At 44.1% G+C, this 20,380-nt stretch overlaps 1 protein-coding gene across 3 annotated transcripts in view; it reads left to right on the top strand.

Moving 5' to 3' along the window:
- The window catches only part of CDC14A (cell division cycle 14A), a 191,506-nt gene that overhangs the window by 105,434 nt on the left and 65,692 nt on the right, over positions 1-20,380 (top strand). For all 3 annotated transcript variants that reach the window (XM_056106535.1, XM_056106536.1, XM_056106537.1), the window contains exon 8: positions 10,917-11,004. In XM_056106535.1, coding sequence (XP_055962510.1) covers positions 10,917-11,004 — 88 coding nt within the window. The remainder of the gene's footprint in view (positions 1-10,916; positions 11,005-20,380) is intronic.

Below are 20,380 nucleotides of genomic sequence, written 5' to 3' on the forward strand. Positions count from 1 at the left end.
TGTTTCTAAATAGGCTTTGATGATATCCCTATATTAGTCTTACGCAGATGGCATTGGAGAAAAACAGAAAAAGGCTCAGCCCATACTTTGTTCCAGGTTGGTGGCCAGCAGGGAGAGAAGTGCCAAGAAGCAGAACTACATTGGCTAGTCCTTGCCCACAAAGCAAGGCCTCATTGCCGTGGCCTTCTTACCTCATCCAGATCTGGTGCAATTGCAAGGAGCTACTTTGAATACCTGTTGGGGATTCAGATGAGCTTAATGTTCATGTAGTGCCTATTTAAAAAACTGAGAAGTGACTTCAACTTCTTTCTTTGAGCTATTTTGTAACTGTCATATCTGCCACTATTCATCCCACCCCTTTCAGTTTCTATTTTGAGAAAAAAAAACATATATTTCAGGAAGAGGCTATTTCCCAAGATATCAGGCTGTTACTGATTTTGAGTCCCTGCTTTCTGAGTCTGGCAGATGTGGGCCGCTTCCTTCTCCTTGGCTCCTTGAGGCGAGTGGTTAGCATGGGGCCCGGCAGCCGTGGATGGCAGACATGCTGCTTACTGCTCCCTGAGAGCAGTTGGCTGCTTAGGGCTTCCATTGGTTTTTCTCATCATGCACACATGAAAATGATATTTGCTCAGTTCCCAGTGATCATTGATCACAGCTGTTGGGGACTGACCTGGGAACTCTGGCCAGCTGGTACTAACCAGGCAACTCCATTCCGTCTACTGCCTGGGAAACTATTATACAGAGATAATACTGTATCGGTAAACGTCAAGTCAGAAAGCTACATTACATGCTTTCATTTGGGGGGTTTATTTGGGGTTTTGGGGGCTATGTCTGACTGTGTTTAGGGCTACTCCTGGCTCTGAGCTCAGAGATCCCTCTTGATGGGACTTGGGGGACCATATGGGATCCCAGGGATGGAACCTGGGTCCACCGTATGCAAGGCAAGTGTCTTTCTTGCTGTAATTTTGCTCCGTGACCTCACTTTTCTAACTTTCAGTAACTGAGCAGACATTTTTTAAGTATCTCTTATGTGCTCAGTATGTGCCTGCCTGTCATTTTATTTCTTCATGTGTGGTGGGGGTAGAGCCTCTTTCTTGTACCTGCTAAGATAGAACCTGTATTCTTGGCCTCATTCTGCAGTGTTGTTTTGGTTTACCCTTGCTACAAATTTGACTTAGTATCAAAATTTTCCATATCAGCTTGACAGCTGTCTTCATCTAAAGCATGTTCCGTTGGGAGGCGAGAAGAGTGTATCATTATTCTAGGAGGTGATTGCATGTTATCTAGCCATATGACAGTTGCTAACATGTTCAAGGAGCTGTTTTTGAGAAAGCATAGATCAATTCTGGATGCCTGGGACTAAATCTTTCTTACATCTCAGGAGCTTCTTGTTACTCACAGACTGTATACTTGAAAAATTAAGTCTGAGCGATAGCACAGTGCGTAGGCTGACCCGGGTTCAATTCCTCCGTCTCTCTCGGAGAGCCTGGCAAGCTACTGAGAGTATCCCACCCACACTGCAGAGCCTGGCAAGCTCCCCATGGCGTATTTGATATGCCAAGAACAGTAACAACAAATCTCACAATGGAGACGTTACTGGTGCCCACTCGAGCAAATTGATGCTACTATATCTCTCTCAAGCTTTTAGTTGACTACTGATGGGTTTCATACCAACTAAGCTCATGGGGGAAATGCCAGCTCCTTCATACAGAGCAAAAGGCCCCTTTTGACATGGGTACTTCCCCCTTCTTTCTCTTGTCCTCTTTTTTTGTTCTTTTTGAGTAACACCCGGTGATGTACAGGGGTTGTTACTCCTGGCTCTGCACTCAGGAATTACTCCTGGTGGTGCTTGGAGGACCATATGGGATGCTGAGAATTGAACTCAGGTCAGCCATGTACAAGGCAAATGCCCTACCCTCTGTGCTATGGCTCCAGCCCCTCTTGTCCTCTTCTTATTCCTCATATCCAAACCAGGCCACTTCCCAGGTGCCTCCACTTGTTCATGTAAGGTCTCTGGACATGCCTTCTCTCTCTTCTGCCTGTGATCCTGTCTGGCCTGCCGTATGTGTGTGTGGCTGTGAACTGCGTGCTCTGGAGAACCTTCTGTATGCGCTAGGGAACTTTCTCATGCAGCTGTGCTGCTCTGCTTATGCACTTCCCTACACTCTGGGTCCTTGAGCCCAGAAAGTATTTCTTACTCATTTTTGCATTCTGGGAAAGAAATTTTACTGACTATTGACAATTTCTTTTTTCCTTATCACCAGCTATATGCCATATCACCAGTTATATGCTTATCTCAAGTTATATGCTCTAAGAAATGTGTGCTCGTTTTTTCTTAAAAACAAAACAAAGCAGTATTTGCAACACAAATTCCTGATGTTATAATCTTGGATCAAGGCTTTCATGCAATAGTAATTTAGTTTAACACATTGATGCTGGCGCATACCACTGGCGGCTGATGCTTGAATGTGGTTTAGCACAAATTGCACTGCCAGCATCAACTTGTTATTATATGAATGAAGAGTGTCTCCGGGTTGACTGTGTCATCCTAATGAGTGAAGTGTTAAACTATCCAGGTGCCATAGTCTCCCCAGGCTGCTCTTCCCTATGCACTTTCCGAATGAATAATGTTTGTTAGGTCTTCCATCTCTCCTTCCATCAGCGCAGGTAAGCAGGAATAATTGCAAACTACCTAAAAAAGGTATGATGCTGCAGACTTCTGCTTTGAATTAGAATTTATACAGTCCCATCCCCGGCAGCCGACCTCCACTACCCAATCGCCATCATGGTCCAGGCTGCTTTCCACACGCTCAGGCCGAGCCTCACATATGAGTGAGCATATTCCTGGACACATCATAAGACCCTCCCTACCCATTTTTTGTAATTGCCACACCATATTTGATGGGGTTCAGACTGTAGGCAACAGATCATAGAGGTAAATCTATCTATATCTATATCTATATCTGTATCTATATATCTTGGAGAGCCTGGCAAGCTACCGAGAGTATCCCGCCCACAAGGCAGAGCCTGGCAAACTCCCCGTGGCGTATTCGATGTGCCAAAAACAGTAACAATAACAGGTCTCATTCCCCTGACCCTGAAAGAGCCTCCAGTGTGGCAGCATTGGGAAAGACAAGTAAGGATAGGCTACTAAAATTTCAGGGTTGGGATGAATGGAGACGTTACTGGTACCCGCTTGAGTAAATCGAGTACAGGGGCAGGAGAGACAGTGGGTAAAGTGCTTGTTTTGGATGAGCTAACCTTGCATTGCTCCCCAGAACCCTGTATGATCCCCTGAGACTGCAGGAATGGTCTCTGAGCACAGAGTCCCAAGTTAAGTCCTGAACAATGCCAGTTGTGGTCTCTAAAACTGAAAACTAATAATAAATTGAATTTATGCAGCACACTAGATATAATTTGAGTATTGCTTAGTCTGCCATTTTGTTCATGGATCATGTTTCTGGAAAAATGTAAATTTCTGCCTTGGACTGGGGTTAAGTAACCATCAGAATGATGGCGTATCAGCATATCCACACCACCTTCAGGAGCTGTGAATGCTTGCCTCCCACAGAGAACTGACCATTCAAAGGACTCTTCGAAATATTTCCTTGAAGCATGCCCAGATGTTTATACCACTCAAAGCTTACATGTTTAAGAAAGCAAAATTCCTTATGGATACTGCTGTGCTAAAGTGAAGGGATGTAGAGTTTCCACATCTGCCAACACACCACTTAGAGCTGTTGCAAAGATAATACTGATTAAATCAATGAGACGCTTTAAGGTCTACCCTGACCTAAGACATTTCCCATGATTTTTATGTCCTCTTTAGTTATTTATTTCCCCCTTCTAGGCCTCTTCAGAGAGCAGTTTTGATTCTGTTTTTCACTCACTTGATCCATTCATTGATTATGGTCTGGCCCCAATCTTTGCAATTCTAGAAGCTGTCCTTGCAGATACAAACCATTCTAGTCTTTTCCCCGTGTGATTTACTACATGGCCACTCTCTATATCTGGAAACTCATCTTCCCTAATATTTAAGGTTCACTCTCTTGCATTTTTCTCTTCCACTCTTCATTCATGATTTTCCTTCTAAGTCCTTTCTCTTCCTTTGCTCACACAAAAAGCTCTCATGGGCCTGTGGGTTCTGGTTAGTCACACTGTTCTTGAGCAGTGACACCTCTTTGCAAGGTTTAGTTACAATATATGCACTGATATGACCTCAGATCTTTGAGTCCTGAATGCTGGAATGTCACCTGTTAGCATGCCCTGGAATCTTGCCCTCTGCCCTCTCCAGTGCATCCACAGAAGTACTCAATGTTCTGGGCTGTTGTTGGCCTTGTCTGCGGAATGCTTTCACAGGCCATCTCTCCACCCCAGCAGGGAGTAGCAGCCTGAATCATCCTCCTTCTGGGACACTCCTTCCCTCTACCCCACCTCTTTTAGATGCAAATTAATTATCTAGAGCTTGATTATTATTTAAAGCCAAATGACATGGGAATTTAATTTAAACCAAATGAATGTTTACTTTGTGTTATACTCATAAAGTACCAGTCATCACAGCATATTTGCTTTTATGTAGTACAGCCATACTGTCAACACTGTCTTGTTGACCTAGAAGTTAGAGAAATTGGGGGTGCAGTGATAGTACAGCGAGTAAGACTCTTGCCTTGCACACAGCTTACCCTGGTTCATTCTCTAGCATCCTACATGGTCCCCTGAGCCCACCGGGATTGATTGATCCCTGAATGCAGAGCTAGGAATAAATCCCAAGCACCACTGGGTATGACTACCCCCCTCTCCCCCGCAGCGCCTCCCTCCTCCAAAATCTAGAGAAATCTAAAGAGGGCCCCACCTCTTTCTTCCCTGCCCTGTTCCCCTCCTTCAAAGGGACCCTGGATGTGGGGCAGTCAGGATGGCCTCGTCACAGATGCTGTACCAGGATTGGACTCTCAGCTGTATGCCTGCCCTGGGCACAGAGCTTCGCGGACCTTTCTCTCTGCGGACCCCTAACAGCAGAACTGCCTGATTGCCTCAGTGCTTGCGGGAGGCATCAAGCACCGGGGTTTGAATTCAGGTTTCACTTGCTGGGTGGGAAGTGGGAGTTGGTCCACACCCGGTAGGGCTCAGGGGTTACCTCTATGCTCAGGGGTCACTCCTCGTGGTGCTCAAGAAACCATATGACGTACTGGGGATTAAACTCATGTTGGCCATGTGTAAGGCAAGTGCCCACCCACTGTTCTCTGATGCTGATTTTTACAAGTTTTTGTTTGTTATACCTTTTACGTACTGCTATTAGAGTACTTACCAAATTTAATGCCTTGAATGAGGGGATTTTTGTTCTGGCTCTTATGACAGAACCAAATGTCATTCTATTTAAGACATAAACATTTATTTCTAACACTTCTGGAGCTGGGAATTTAAGATCAAGGTGTTGGCAGATTTTGTGCTGGGAGAGAGGGTGCACTTATGGATCATAGGTGTTCATAATTCTGCAAAAGCAGGGTGAGGGGTAATAGGGGAGTGGGATTGCTTTTTCTAAGGCAGTAAACCCACTTGTGTGTGTTTCACTTTAAGGACCTAATCACCTCCCAAAGGCCCCCATCTCTAAATAGCAGCAGTGTGTGTTTTGCGGTATTGTGAGGGACAGACAACATGTTCAGGCTGTAGCCGTGGGTAAAATGGAGATGATGGGAATGCTGCACGGGATACTGTAAGGATTGGATGATGGAGCGTAGTGGTGGTCACTGCTGACCCTGGTTAGTCCGTGCTTGCTTCCAGACCCTATGAGAGCCCAGAGGAAGGCATTTGATTTTATGTGTAATGGCAGGTTTGAATAAATGGTCCAGCAAATCTTTGAATAAATGGTGAATTGTAGTTAAAAACTGTTTATACATGTTGTCTTAGAAAACTATTTCTGGGACCAGAGAAATAGTATAGGTCAGGTGCGTGCATTGTATGCAGATTGAATATCTTGCATCACATACGGTCCCCCGAGGACCACCAGGAGTCGATACTGAGCAGAGAGCTAGAAATAGCCCCTGAGCACTGCTGGGTGTTCACTCATCTCCCATCCTCCAAAGAAAACGATATTTCTGGATTAAGAGGGTCAATTCCATAATTTTCAGACTCAAGCAAGTCTTTTCTCTTTCCTTGGTTTATTACAATGATAGAAGGAACAAATGCTTTTAATTGTTAAAAACCGAAAAATATATCTGTGACTTACAGTAGAGGTCAGTACCACTACCACAGATGTATTCAATTAAGTTGTAAGAACTTAAAGGGTCAGAAAGATCGTGCAGCAGGTAGGGCACTTGTTTTGCAGGTAGCCAACATGCATTTAATCTCTGGCATCCCATATCATCCTCTGAGTGATCCTTGAGTGCAGAGGCAGTAGTAAGACCCGATAATGGGCTGTATGTGACTCTGCCTGCCACACCCCCAATTTAAAGTTAAATGATACACTTTAAATGTACCACGGGAATGAACTGTTCCAGAGATGTCTGCTGAATCTTTTGTAGACAGAAGGATTATAGAACAAAGGTGTTTAATCAGCTTTAGGAATTCAGATTTTATTTTATTTAAATTTTTTTTTTTTTATTGAATCACAGTGAGATACAGTTACAAAGTTGTTCATGATTGGGTTTCAGTCATGTACGTTCTAACACCCAACCCTTCACCAGTGTACATTTCCACCACCAATGTCTTTTTGTTTTTTTTTTTTATATTTTTTTTCTAGAGAGTACTTGGTGGGCATCTCTCTTTTGATAAAGGGTGGGGTAAAAATATTCCTCTTGCCTCTTCCTTGTTTCATTGTTTGTTCATAAAACATGGGAGAGCAGAAAGAACCCTAAGTTCCTGTCTTGATGTAGATTTATTTGAAATGTCTTTGTGTGTTTGCTTAGTTAGAAAAAGAATTTGTATCATCTTTAATATTCTATTTTAAAATAAATACTGATCTCTGTGTATCTAACTCACTATGAAAGAAGACACAGACAATAATTCTGGAAGTTTATTAAAGTAAGATTTTGTTTATATTGCATCAGTCTGCATCTGTAACTTTATAATTTTTTCCCAGGTTTTATAATCCATGACCCAAATCTCTTTCATTCCCTCAGTCTTATCCAAGTTGCTTAATATAGCCCGATATTATCTAATGTTCATCTTGTTAGGTAGGCAGACTGGCAAGCACCTTCTTTGGGTTATTTTAGTTTCTTATGTTAGTGAATGTTAGTGTATGTTAGTGAATTCATTGCCTTTCTCCATATGATTAAGTATGACTGGTTACTGTTTAACCAGATGAGTCCTCCCAGTCTAAACTGGCAGCACACTGTGCTTATCTAGACACAGTGGCCAAGGATACAGAAACAGTGAACATAGAAACCTGTTTCCTTTAACTCTTCATAATTAGGGTTAGCCTTGATGATTAGAAAATACCTTTATTTTGAAATTTTAAATTATTGTTCTCAATTTACAATTACATGGGTGGTTGTAATAATATGGCTCTGTTATTTAAATTAGAAAATAGTCACTATAAAGAGCTATGTACCAGAGTAATTTTCCCTATTAGTAAGTATGTTTGAGATTTACTTTGGCATGTAAATCTCAAGCCATTCATAGTATCTCTTAATTTAGTTTATTACAGAGTTATTTTGTTAATTATAACCATATCAATGCAATTTAGACCATTTATAGGATGTTGGGTAAAGTTTTGGTTTATTGTAATTTTTTAAACTGAAAAGAAACATTATTTTATTTTTATTTATTTTACTATTTGGTGGCTTTTGGGGTCACATCCAGAAGGACCGGAGGAGTACTCCCTGCTTTGTGCTCTGGACTTGCTCCATCGTGCTCAGGAGACCAAATGGTGCTGGGAATGGGACTGGGGGTGACTGTGCAAGACCACCTAATCCCTGTACTATCTTTCTGGCCAAAAAACCTGTTTTTAAACATGAACGTTCAGCTACGGTTTGATGATGAGTAGTTTAAATAATTAGAGACTCTGCCTTCTTTAATGGCAGGGCTGGGATTCCACAAACACTTCCCTGCACTCTCAGTGAGGCGCAGACTTTGCCTGTCTCATCCTGCCACTGAGCTCCACCACCCCGTGGACAGAAGACTCTTTGTCTTTTGGGTTTGGGCTTACTCCCACCTCCGTGTTCGGGGGACCATATGCGGCAGCAGGCCCTGAACCGGGATAGGCTGCTGGCACAGCAGGGCATTTCTCAGACCACATGGGCAGAGGCTGACCGGTGAGGGATGCTGCCTTGGATGCTCAGGGAACAATCTGCAGTGTAGAGAAGCCCACGTATGAGAACGAGAACCTCTGTCTGGGGGCGGGGGGCTGGAGTGGGCAAGGCATGGCTTTTGTCAGGTGATACAAACGTGTCAGTGAAACCTGTGTTTCCGGGGACCCCTGGAAGGGAAGAAATAGGGCTGAGGTGGGGTACCAGGAGGACATGCAACCCCCTCCCTGGTCTTTAAGTTGGTAGACCTAAGGCCAATGCTGGGGATCATAGTCTGTGCCCTGATTTGTTTTTATTGGTTTCTTAATATTTTCTGATTCCCCCCCCCCCCCCCCCCCCCCCCCCCCCCCCCCCCCCCCCCCCCGTCAACATTTCAGAGTGATCTGACATGCAGTTCCGGTTAGAAGAGGCGTCGGGAGCACGTGCTTTGCGTACCAAAGGCTCTTCTGGGTTTGGTGCTGCTACCGCATAGACTCCTCCCACTTAGGGGATAAGCAGTATTTCTTTGCTTGTCATTTCATGGTAGAGTGGCTGGGAGGCAAAACCATTTTAAGAAAATACCTACACTTTAAGTTTTCTAATTTTATTTTATATTTTGTTGTTGTTCGTTTGGTTTTGGGCCTCAGTGACTGTGCTCCGGGATTACTTCTGGTTTTACACTCAGAAATTATTTATTTATTTATTTATTCTTTTATGCAGGAGTACTGCTATTTATTCAGCCATGGATTAACTGATTAAATTGAGCATGAACTCCACCTTACATTTTTTTATAATTTTATTTATTGAATCACCGTGAGAGCAGTTACAGAGCTTTCGGGTTTAAGTCTCAGTCATACAATGAAACACCCGTCCCTTCACCAGTGCCCATTCTCCATCACCAAAAACCCCAGTGTACTCCATCCCATACCCTCCCCCTGCCTGTGGGGTAGATGATTTCCACATTACTCTCTCTCTCTACTTTGATCACATTCAATATTTTGACACCAGACCCACCATAGTTATTTGGGATTTTACCCCGGAACTCAGATCTGCTGAAAAGGCAACAGTAGACAATTTGTTTTCTATTGCTGGTTAAGAATAACATATGATGTTGCGTGGCTGCAGTAGTGACTGTGCGGTTTTGAAATTCTGAAATTTTAACACTTAAATCTGGAGGGATTTCTGCCAGAACCTGCTGGGTTACGAGATTTGTTCCTGAGTTTCTTGGTTCATGGCCGTTAAGTAGCTTGATCAGGAGCCAGAAAGGCCGTTGATGGGCGGCAACTCGGGGTCTCGTTGGGATGGGTAGGAAAGGGCCAGCTCCACCCCCATCCTGTTAGGCCCTGCATGTTTTGTCACTGAGGTCCCAAACCTGACTATCCAATGGCCTCTGGAGGATGGCAGCCACCGAGCTGCTTAGGGGGATCAGGAGGAGGGACAGCACTCTTTCCCCTCTTGGGTAGCCCTGTGACAGTAACCTATCGTGGGATCCAGACGCATTTCTGCCAAAAAGCCGCTGGGTTTCGAGATTTGTTTCTGAGTCTCTGGGATCATGGCCATTAAGCAGCTTGATCAGGAGCCAGAGAGGACGTTCGTGTGTGGCGACTCGGGGTCTCGTTGGGGTGGGGAGGAAAGGGCCGGCTTCACCCCCATCCCATGAGGCCTTGTGTGTCTCTTCACTACGGGCTCAAACCTGACTGTCCAGTGGCCTCTGAAGGATGGCGGCCACTAGGCCGCCAGGGGGAGCACACCAAGGCATGAAACCTATTCCCATCTGGGTTGGCCCAGTACTGGTAACCTACTGCAGGGACCGGACGCATTTCTTCCAAAAGCTGTTGGGTTTCAAGATTTGTTCTGAGTCTCTGGGATCATGGCCGTTAAGCAGTTTGATCAGAGACCAGAGAGGCCATGCCTCCAATTACATAGCTGAGCCCGAGGTGGTTTGTGGATGTGGCTCCCACATGCCTAACTTTTGGCCATTTATTTTCTTGGTAAACTTTGCCCCAAGTTTTTGGAGTCTGACCAGAGACACAGCAGCTATTTTGGGGTATCTGGAAGTCTGAAGGCGCCATCAGGCTGCTGATGAACTTGCCTCACAGGTACAGCTTGACCTGCTGGTGTCACCATACCCCCATACACTCAGAAATTATTCCTGGTGGTGCTCAGTGGACCACCACTGAGATGCTGGGAAATGAACCCAGGAAGGCTGCATGCATGGCGAAAACCCTACCCATTGTACTATATCTCCAGCCCCAAGTTTTCTAAACTTCATAGAGTGTAGATGAAAATGTTTTGGTAGCAAATTGAATTCCTTGGTATCATTTTTGAGAATTAGATGTCTTTTTATTTTAAGCTGTGTTGTCTGACTTCTTAATTTTTTTGTTTTTCGCTTTTTGGGTCACGCCCGGCAATGCACAGATGTTACTCCTGGCTCTGCATTCAGGAATTCCTCCTGAGGTGCTCAGGGGACTATATGGGATGCTGGGAATATGAACCTGGGTCAAGCGCGTGCAAAGCAAATGCCCTACCCGCTGTGCTATCGCTCCCGCCCCTGTTATTTGACTTCTTAAATGTCCATTTAGTTCAGTACTAATAGAGTGAAAAGCAGTTTTATTTCTGTTTTTTTTTTTTGTTTTGCATTCTATGAAACTTATAAACACAGTTTCTTCTCTTTTCTTATAACTGTTCTTCCAGCGAGTTGAGAATGGTGACTTCAACTGGATTGTTCCAGGAAAATTTTTAGCGTTCAGTGGACCACATCCGAAAAGCAAGATTGAAAACGGTAGGTTCCTTTTTACCACCCAAACTATTTTAGTTTCTCTTCTTTATGGTTTTCTGATACCCTCAGATGATCTCTTTTTGGGTAATTCTCCAAAGAAAATTTTTCTGTAATTAAAAAAAATTGACCAGAATAATTGTAGCACTGTAGCACTGTCCTCGCGTTGTTCATCGATTTGCTTGAGCGGGCACCAGTAATGTCTCCATTGTGAGACTTATTGTTACCGTTTTTGGCATATTGAATACACCATGGGGAGCTTGCCAGGCTCTGCCATGCTGGCGGGATACTCTAGGTAGCTTGCCGGGCTCTCCGAGAGGGATGGAGGAATCGAACCTGGATTGGCTGCATGCAAGCCAAACACCCTACCCACTGTGCTATCGCTCCAGCCCACCAGAATAATTAGAGTATTAAATATATGTTGTTTAGTAGGTGGAGTTATAACCAGGATTTCAAAATTAACAACTTTTTAGATTGCCATGGATAGAATGTACTAATTAAATAACCCCGTTTACAAAGAGGAGTTTTTGAGAAACCAACTGGTCTAAAATTAAAATGATTGCCAAATTTTTATCAGTCATTCTCAGATCTGATGGTAGCAGAACACCTCCCCAGCAAGGCATTCTGTGGATAGCACCAAGCTGAATCATGGTGGTGACCATCTCTCAGTGGATGCTTATGCATGGGTGTAGTTACTAGAGAGTCTCAGCATTAACTTATCTTATGTGCACGCGCCTCATTATGAGTAGGAGATTTGATTATTACAAATAATGGGCAGAACTTGCCTCAGAGGCTCGTACCTTCCTCTGTACTGGTATGTTTAGTTCCCTCATAGTAACTAGGAAAAATGGTCTAGTATTACCCATCTTATTTGCAGATTATATATAGATAGCCTTGGGTATACCTAGTCAAAAACCCAAAACCAAAATAAAAAAATAAGACTTTTGAATGAAACAATTAGCTTTGTGAATTTTCCCATGTGTATTTATTTTCTATTTGTTTCTTTTCTTTTTTCAAAAAGATTTTTTTAATTGAATCACTTGAGATACACCCTTACAAAATTGTTCGTTATTAGGCTTCAGTCATACAGTGTTCCAACACTCATCCCTCCAGCAGTGTACGTATCCCACCACCAATGTCCCTAGTTCCCCCTGTATTACCCCCACCTTTCCCAGCTCAGCCTGCCTCTATGGCAGGCAACTTTCTTCTCTGTCTCTCTCTGTCTCTGTCTGTCTGTCTGTCTGTCTCTCTCCCTCCCACCCGAGTCCTACTTGTTTATTTTTACCTGCTAATATTCTCTTGAAAATGTGTCAAGAGAGCACTAACACTTTATTTATTTTTTAAATTTTTTATTTTTTTTATTAGTGAAACACCATGAGGTACAGTTGTAGATTTACTATTTTTTTGTGCTTGGGTTTCGATTATACAATGATCAGATACCCATCCCTCCACCAGTGCCTATTTTCCACCACCGTAGATAGTATCCCCCCCACCCCCATCCCCCCATCCCCCCCTGCCTCTGTGGCAGGGCAATCCCCTGTGTTCTCTCTCTCGTTTTGGGTGTTGTGGTCTGCAAAAGAGGCATTGAGTGGCAAACATGTTCAGTCCATAGTCCACTTTCGACATGCATCTCCCCTCCTGGGAGGATCCTCCAAACACACTTTATTTGGTGCTCCCTTCTCTATCTGAGCTGCCCTTTCCTTTAGAATGCCCGGCTGGCCACTAAGCTATGGAGTAATCCTCTTGGTGCTGATCTCAGCTATTCTTGGGTATTAATCTCCTATTTTGTTACTTTATATCCCCCAGATGAATGCAATCTTTCTATGTCTATCCCTCTCTTTCTGACTCATTTCGCTTAGCATGATACTTTCCATGTTGTACCACTTGTATGTAAATTTCATGACTTCATCTTTTCTAACAGCTACATAGTACTCCATTGTGTAGATGTACCAAAGTTTCTTTAACCAGTCATCTGAGAGCACTAACACTTTAAATAAGACTAATTTATAGGAGCAGTACATCAAGTTGCAAAATATACATATATATATAATCTATAAATACATGAACGTAATAGATTCTTGGTGGTTTTAGAGCCAGAATGCTAGTCCTCCTGGCAGCAGAATTTGAAGTCTCTCAGGAGATGTATTTTCATCATAATAAGTTTTTTAAAGTCTAGTTTCATTTTATCCTGTAAACCTGCATTGGATTTCCACAAGCAGGGTATTTATTGTGCTTCCTACCTGTGGCATGTCTACCGAGGAACTTGAATCTTGGTCTCCTCTGTGAATGGGGAATCCAAACCTAGAGGGCAAGGCGACAAGTAGAAGTCATCTTTACTGAAACCATAATTAGATTTTTTAACTCACAGGTTTGCTGATGAATCTTTTTTACACCAGCACCTAGAATTAATTAACCCTGTCGGGGTGTTGGACTAAAGTGTTGAGTGTCTGAAGAAACTGCTTCCGGCAGTTGGTCTTTCAAGACAGGGTTAATTAAATCCTCATTCCGTGCAAAGTGGATGACTCAGGACCCCTGACCATCTTAGTAGGTGCTTCTGTTACAGGGTGCCTATTTGCTGTGAAGTTGAAAGAATTTCACCACTGAGAGAAATTTTCTTTCCTCTCTTTCACTGCTGGGGATCAAAACCAGGGCATCACACATACAAGATATGGGCTGTACTGCTGGGCTACATCCTCCACTCTGAATTTCCTTAAAGGGAAAATGAAAAGTATAACTAAAAAAAAATCATTTCAAAATTTTATTGGAGGTAAAACATAATTTTATTTTAAAGGAAAACTTGGATAACTACTAAAAGGAATGAAAATGACCAGCAGTTCTTTGTTACGTTACCAAGTTCTTGGGCCAAGTGTGCTCAGGAACTATTCCTGGCTCTGTGCTTAGTGATTATTCCTGGCAGTGCATCAGGGACCATGTAGTGCCAAGAATGGAGGCTTGGACTCTAAACCATTATACTATCTTCTGGCCCTTCCAAAGTTTACTAGGTTTATTAGTTGGGGTGAAATGATTGGAGATTAAAATACATCTAGTTTCTTCTTGTAGTTTCTTCTCTAAATTCTTAGAAGAATAGCCAGATAAAAGAATATGAGTATTTTGTGGGATATTTCATTTATTTGTGAGGGTTGTACCTACTCCCATTTCAGTGCCAGAGTGCTCCTGGTCATGCTCAGGGGACCATTTAGTGCTGGAGGTTGAATCTAGGTGCATCACATTCCAGCCCTTGGAACTCTTTTCTCCAACCCCAGTGTGATAATTCTTAATTGACTAAACCCTTAAAAAGTTCTTATAGACCCAGACTGCAGGGTAGAGGAATAAATAAAGCCACCATTTTCTTATATGCCAGGGATGGTGTTAGACTTCTTGTACAGGCCCCATCTATGTAGTACTCAGAGCTTTCCTCTGGCAAAGAGATGGGGCTTACAGGAATTAGCTATCTAGCCCCGATTCACAGAGCCAGAAAGTGGCACCACATGGATTCAAACACGGGTTCTTTGATTCAAAATTCTGTGCTCTTTAAAAAAAAGCTTAGGGGCTGGAGAGACAGCACAGCTGGTAGGGTGTTTGCCTTGCACGCAGCCGACCCGGATTCAGTTCCCAGCATCCTCTAAGGCCCCCCAAGCACCGCCAGGAGTAATTCTGAGTGCATGAGCCGGAGTAACCCTTGTGCATTGCTGGGTGTGACCCAAAAAGCCAGAAAAAAAAAAGCTTCTATGCAGGAAGTGTGTGTTTATTACAGAAAATTTAAGCAAGATATAGAAAATTACCTGTAGTGATAGACTTTAGAACCAGCATTGTTAAGCTGTTGCTTCCTCTATGGCCTTTTTTTTTCTTCTGTATTTATCTTTTGTACTCTGAGAGGAAAAAAAAAATCTGAGAGTGCTGCTTGCTTATGATAATTTTTTAAAATCATCTACAACAATTTCTTTTAAGGCTGTCATTGATATTACAGTGACTTTTATGGGAGCTGTCATTTCAGTAGATGTGATATTAATCAGAAGCTTTATAGGTATTATAAAGAGTTTATTTTTGTAAACCCTATTTGAACTTAAATATATATTTTTTTGTTGCGAAACTGATAAACTTAATATTCTTTTTTTTAATGTAGGAGTACTGCTATTTATTCAGCCACTGATTAGCTGATTGAATTGGGCATGAACTCCACTAAACTTAATATTCTTATAGTGAAATATGCCCTTTTAAAAATCGAACCAACCCTATTTCTCCCAAGGAAGTTGAAATCATTATAGGGATTTGTTAGCAGGAAAACAGAAATTATCTTTTTAAGGGGCTAACAATCAAATAGCTGTTGCTAGGAAGTAGCTAAAGGACACCCTAAAATCTTGGAATCTAGGCAGAGTGCATTGTTGGGGTTTTAAGTGTGTGTTTGTGTCAACAGACAGCAAGTAGGACTTTCTTCCAGCTGTCACTTTTTACCTGGCTTTGAGGCTGCAGAAGAAAGGAGCTCTACTCTCTACTGGCTATACAGTTTTGAATTGATGAGTGCACAGTAAAGCAGCGTAATGAAATCTCTATGTACACATTTGTATATTTAATTTTTTAAATGGAATCACCGTGAGCTACAGCTACAAAACTTTCATGTTTGAGTTTCAGTCATAAAATGATTGAGCACCCATCCCTCCACCAGTGTTACATTTTCCACCACCAATGTCCCCAGTATCCCTCCCATCCCACCTCTCCCCCTGCCTCTATGGCAGACAATTGCCCTCTTACTCTCTCTCTCTACTTAATGGGTATTATGGTTTGCAATACAGACTACAGATAATGAGAGGCCATCAACTTTGGTCCTTTCAGGTCTGCTTTCAGCACACATCTTCCATCCTGAGTTATCCGTCCAACCATCATTGACTTAGCGATTCCCTTCTCTATCCCAGCTGCCGTACATATATATTAAAACATTATAGGTTAGGTAACATGGACATAATAGCATTAACAGTTATAGTATTGATGCGCCAAGTTCTTGCAGCTTGGCAAAGCCCCAGGTCCTTCACCACTGGACCGTATGTCACATCTGGTCCATCTCTTCATTCCACCCAGTGGTTAATCTGAGCTTTGTAATCTAAGGCCAAGTGTGAAATGTGGATTTTGGATTTCAAATGTAAAAACAAAAAACAGCAAAACAAACTCTCAAGTACTGTGCAGTATTGTTCTCATCTTTATTTAAAAAAAAAAGCAACAAGCTATAAAACCACCCACAGAGAATGGAGCTTGCTGGGGTCTCCCAAAGTGGGAGTGTTGAGCGGGCAAGCACCGCACTTTCTTTCTGTGGAGCATCAGTGAGACCTCAGGCCCCCAGAGCACTTTCCTCTAGCTCAGTGCAGGTATAGGGGAGCACTGCAGGCTTCTCAGGAGGGAGCACTGCAGGGGATCATGGAGGGCATCTCAGGAGGGAGTATCTCAGGGGGAGAACTCTCGGAAGAGTGACGCTGCACCAAGTGCCTCTCCCCGTGAGGGACACAGGGCATGAGTGATTGGCAGCTGCCGTGCCAGCCGTTTAATGCTACCTAGTAATCCTTGTGTTTCCTATATTCTGCTGCTCCTCACTTTCCTGAATTTAGGTGAGGGGAAGAGGGGTTTTATGCTTTTTTTTTTTTTAAGTCGGAGGCTCTGTGATTTATAATCTTAACGAAGGCAGCCTTTCTCACGTGCAACGTCCTACGCTACCCTGCACCCGTGTGCCCGCTGCCTCCAGGGTCCCAGCGACCTCCCGCAACCCCTTCCCCCCCTGCACTGTAGTACGACGACCACTCCTTAGCTTCTGTTGCTTTCGAGTATTTGTTGTTTCCTTGCTTTGTCTCTTTATATTTCACAAATGAGGGAAAAGCGAAGTTTAAGAAACTCTGAGGGCTGAAGGGATAGTCCAGCGGAGAGGGAGATTGCCTTGTACCCGGCTGACCCGGGTTGGACTCCCAGCATCCCATGTAGTCCCCCCAGCACTTCCAGGAATAATTCCTGAGTGCATGAGCCAGGAGTAACCCCTGTGCATCGCCAGGTGTGACCCCCCACAAAAAAAGAAAAAATAATAATAAAATAATAAAATAAGATTTAAGAAACTGAGCCCCCGAGTTGCTTTCCATCAGCTCCAGGATGTGGCCTGCGCGCCACTGGCTCTCGCGCTCCACCTAGCGGCGTCACAGAGCCAGGCTCGATGCTGTCTGCTCGGGGTGCTGCAGTGCGGGGCTGGGGGTGGCGGAAGCCCCAGAATGCAGCACCGGCTGCTAAAACCTGCCACCGCTCCCCGCCAGTTTCCCCGCGATCCCTTCAGAAGCTTCCAGGTTCGTTGATGACACCCTCTTGAGAGCACACGCAGGATCCTGTGCTGTTGACTCTAACTTCCTTGAAAAGCGTTTGAGAATGTTTCAGAATGCCGCGCACCCTAGGAAGTGCACCACATAATAGTGATATATCATGTTCCTTTTCCCGGGACCCTAGAAAACAGAATTACTCTAGTAGTCTTAAATCAGTGCAGGCAAGGACAGAACCTAGAATCTGACTGCGGGTGTCCTGGGGAGTGACATTTCAGCACTGAACCCACACAGGGGCACATGCAGGTGTATACCCCATCCGGCTTTTGCCTACAGTAATATTCGGGGTGCTTTCTCTTTGTTCTCAGAGAAAGTAGATTTTTGGCTTGTTGCTTAGTAAAAAATTGTTTTCTTTCTTTTCTTTCTTTTTGGGTCACGCCCGGCGATGCACAGGGGTTACTCCTGGCTCTGCACTCAGGAATTACTCCTGGCGGTGGTCAGGGAACCAAATAGGATGCTGCTAATTGAATCCCGGTTGGTCACGTGCAGGGCAAACTCCCTACCCACTGTATTATCGCTCCAGCCCCCCCAAAATTGTTTTCTTTTGAAGTGGGGGCAGTAGGCCGAGCATTTGGGGCACTTGTAGTTTAGTGGTCGGCAAGTGCTAAGCGCTCCATAAATGCCGAGTGTCATGTTATCATCACTTACTGTTTCAATGTTCCTTTGCCATACTTGGACAGTTCTGTCTTGAATTCTTCCTTTTTGGGGGAGCTTGGGGACAAATCGAGGCTCATTCCATGCCTTTCTTAAAAGATGTGCATAGGAGAAACTTTATGTTTGTTTTAGCTGGGATCTCTGTAGTGCCCTTTATTGCAGATGGAAATTCTTAGGTGAGGAAAGTGAGGTGGGGCCGGTGGTCTTCAGCCTTGCTGGGGGAGGGGAAGAGAGACACGAACCAGTATTAGCCCACTGGAATGCGTGTCAGCAGGCAGATGCCAGTCATGCCAGGAAGCAGGGCAACAGCTGGGTTCCTGGTGTTATTGAGCCCTCTCCTTCCCATTTTACTTTTTTTTTTTTTTTTTTTTGCTTTTTGTTTTACACCCAGTGATGCTTAGGGGTTGCTCCTGGTTCTGCACTCAGGAATTACTCCTGGCAGTGCTCAGGGGGACCCTATGGGATGCTGGGGATAGAACCCGGGTCAGCCGCATGCAAGGCAAATGCCCTATCCGCTGGACAATCGCTCTGGCCTCCCATTCTTTTACTTTTGGGGTCATTCTTTTCTGTGCTCAGGAATTAATCCTGGTTCTGTGTTCTGGGCTCACTCCTGGTGGTGCTTAGAAAGCCGTACTTGTGGTGCCGAGAATTGAACCAGGGTCAGCTGCAGGTAAAGCCAATGCCTTATCCATTGGTATCTCCCTGGTCCTTTCTCTTCCCCATCCTGACATGGTAGGAAGCTCTTACTTCATCACACTGACCATCATTCTTTTCCCCATTAGCCTGGAAATCTATTGCTGGGAAATAAATTGAGCTGAGAATCCATCTCGAAAGACAGGTTGGATTTCTCACAGTGGGAAAATAGCTCTCTGAGCAAGTGTCCTTGCTCTCTGCACAGGAGGGTGTCAGCTCTGTCAGCTGGCATGCTGTTGAGCCTGTTCTGGGCTGGGCCTCCGATGGATGCGTGTCCTTGACCAAATGTGCCAGTGAGGGCACTAACTGGCAGGTCACTAACTGCAGGACCCACTTTGGAAAATTAAAGCAAATGGCATTTATTGGAATGGTTTTGGGTAGCTCACAGCCAGCAAGGGGAAGTCTTAGAAAATGAGGAGGGGTTACAGGAGACGGTTATGCTGGCAGGGTCCGGGGACAACGGAGACCATACTATTTCAGACTGAGTAGATAGCATACAAAGAATGTGTTATTAAAAAAGGCAAAGAACACTGTGGACCTAGAATTGTTCAGCCATCTGAGTGATCATTAGAAGGTCTTGTTGTTCAGTTTGCAGTGGAGGGGAGGAAGAATGCTTAGAGGAAGGGGCTGTGTACAGAGTAAAGGGGCTGTGTGCAGAGTAATGGGGCCGTGTGCAGAGTAAAGGGGACAGGCACAGAGGAAGGGGCTGTGTTCAGAGTAAAGGGGTTGTGTGCAGAGTAGTGGGGCCATGTGTAGAGTAAAGGGGACAGGTACAGAGGAAGGGGGCTGTACAGTGTAAAGGGTGTGTGTGAAGAGGACGGGGCGTGTTCAGTCAGGTTCTGTTCACATTTGGTGATGTGCATTGGTGTGTGCATCTCCGCACGACAAGGACATTGTCAGTACTTTGGTTAGAACTTTACTTCCTTGCTAAGTTTTTGGTTTCATTTTAATTGAAATTTAGGGAATCATTATTTTGATTGTAATTGTGCCAACATCTTTATCTAGAGTCTGGTTACCATTTTGTCTTTTAAGAACACTGTTGCCCAGAAAGGTGGGACTCTGCTTCTTAATTCCGGATTACATTGGTGTAGTGTATTTCTGGTTCTGCATGACTTTGGGACTTTGAGATGGCCGACAATTCGCAGTGTGGAAAGGAGCATTCATACTCAGTGGGTCTCAGTCATAACGCTGAGGCAGACCTAGGACCTAGAACCAAAACAGCTTGTAATTGTGAATGATTCTGTTTCTCGCTTCTTATGTTTTTCAGTTCCCTACTTTGCGCATGTTGATTTAAAAAGTACTGTTTTCTAAAGCCAAAAAAAAAAAAAGGAAGATTAAAAAGTAAGGGACTGGAGCAGTAGCAAAGTGGGTAGGGCCTTTGCCTTGCATGTGACCGACCCAGGTTTGATTCCCAGCATCCCATATGGTCCCCCGGGCACCGCCAGGAGTAATTTCTGAGTGTAGAGCAAGGAGTGACCCCTTAGCATCACTGGGGTCACTAGAGTAACCCAAAAAAAGAAAAAAAAAAGTGAAAGGGCAACATTGAAAAAATCAGAATATTATGAAAGCCAAAACTATCCTGTGAGAGGACAAAGGAGAATACGGGGACTCTGAAGGGAGTGCCTCCCCACCCCGCATTTGTGTAGGAGGCCCAGCAGTGAGCCCCGAGGTGGGCCACCTGGTGCGGGTTTGAG

The sequence above is a fragment of the Sorex fumeus genome, unplaced genomic scaffold (genome assembly GCF_029834395.1).
Source record: "Sorex fumeus unplaced genomic scaffold, SorFum_2.1 ptg000131l, whole genome shotgun sequence".
In the NCBI taxonomy this organism is placed as follows: Eukaryota; Metazoa; Chordata; class Mammalia; order Eulipotyphla; family Soricidae; genus Sorex; species Sorex fumeus.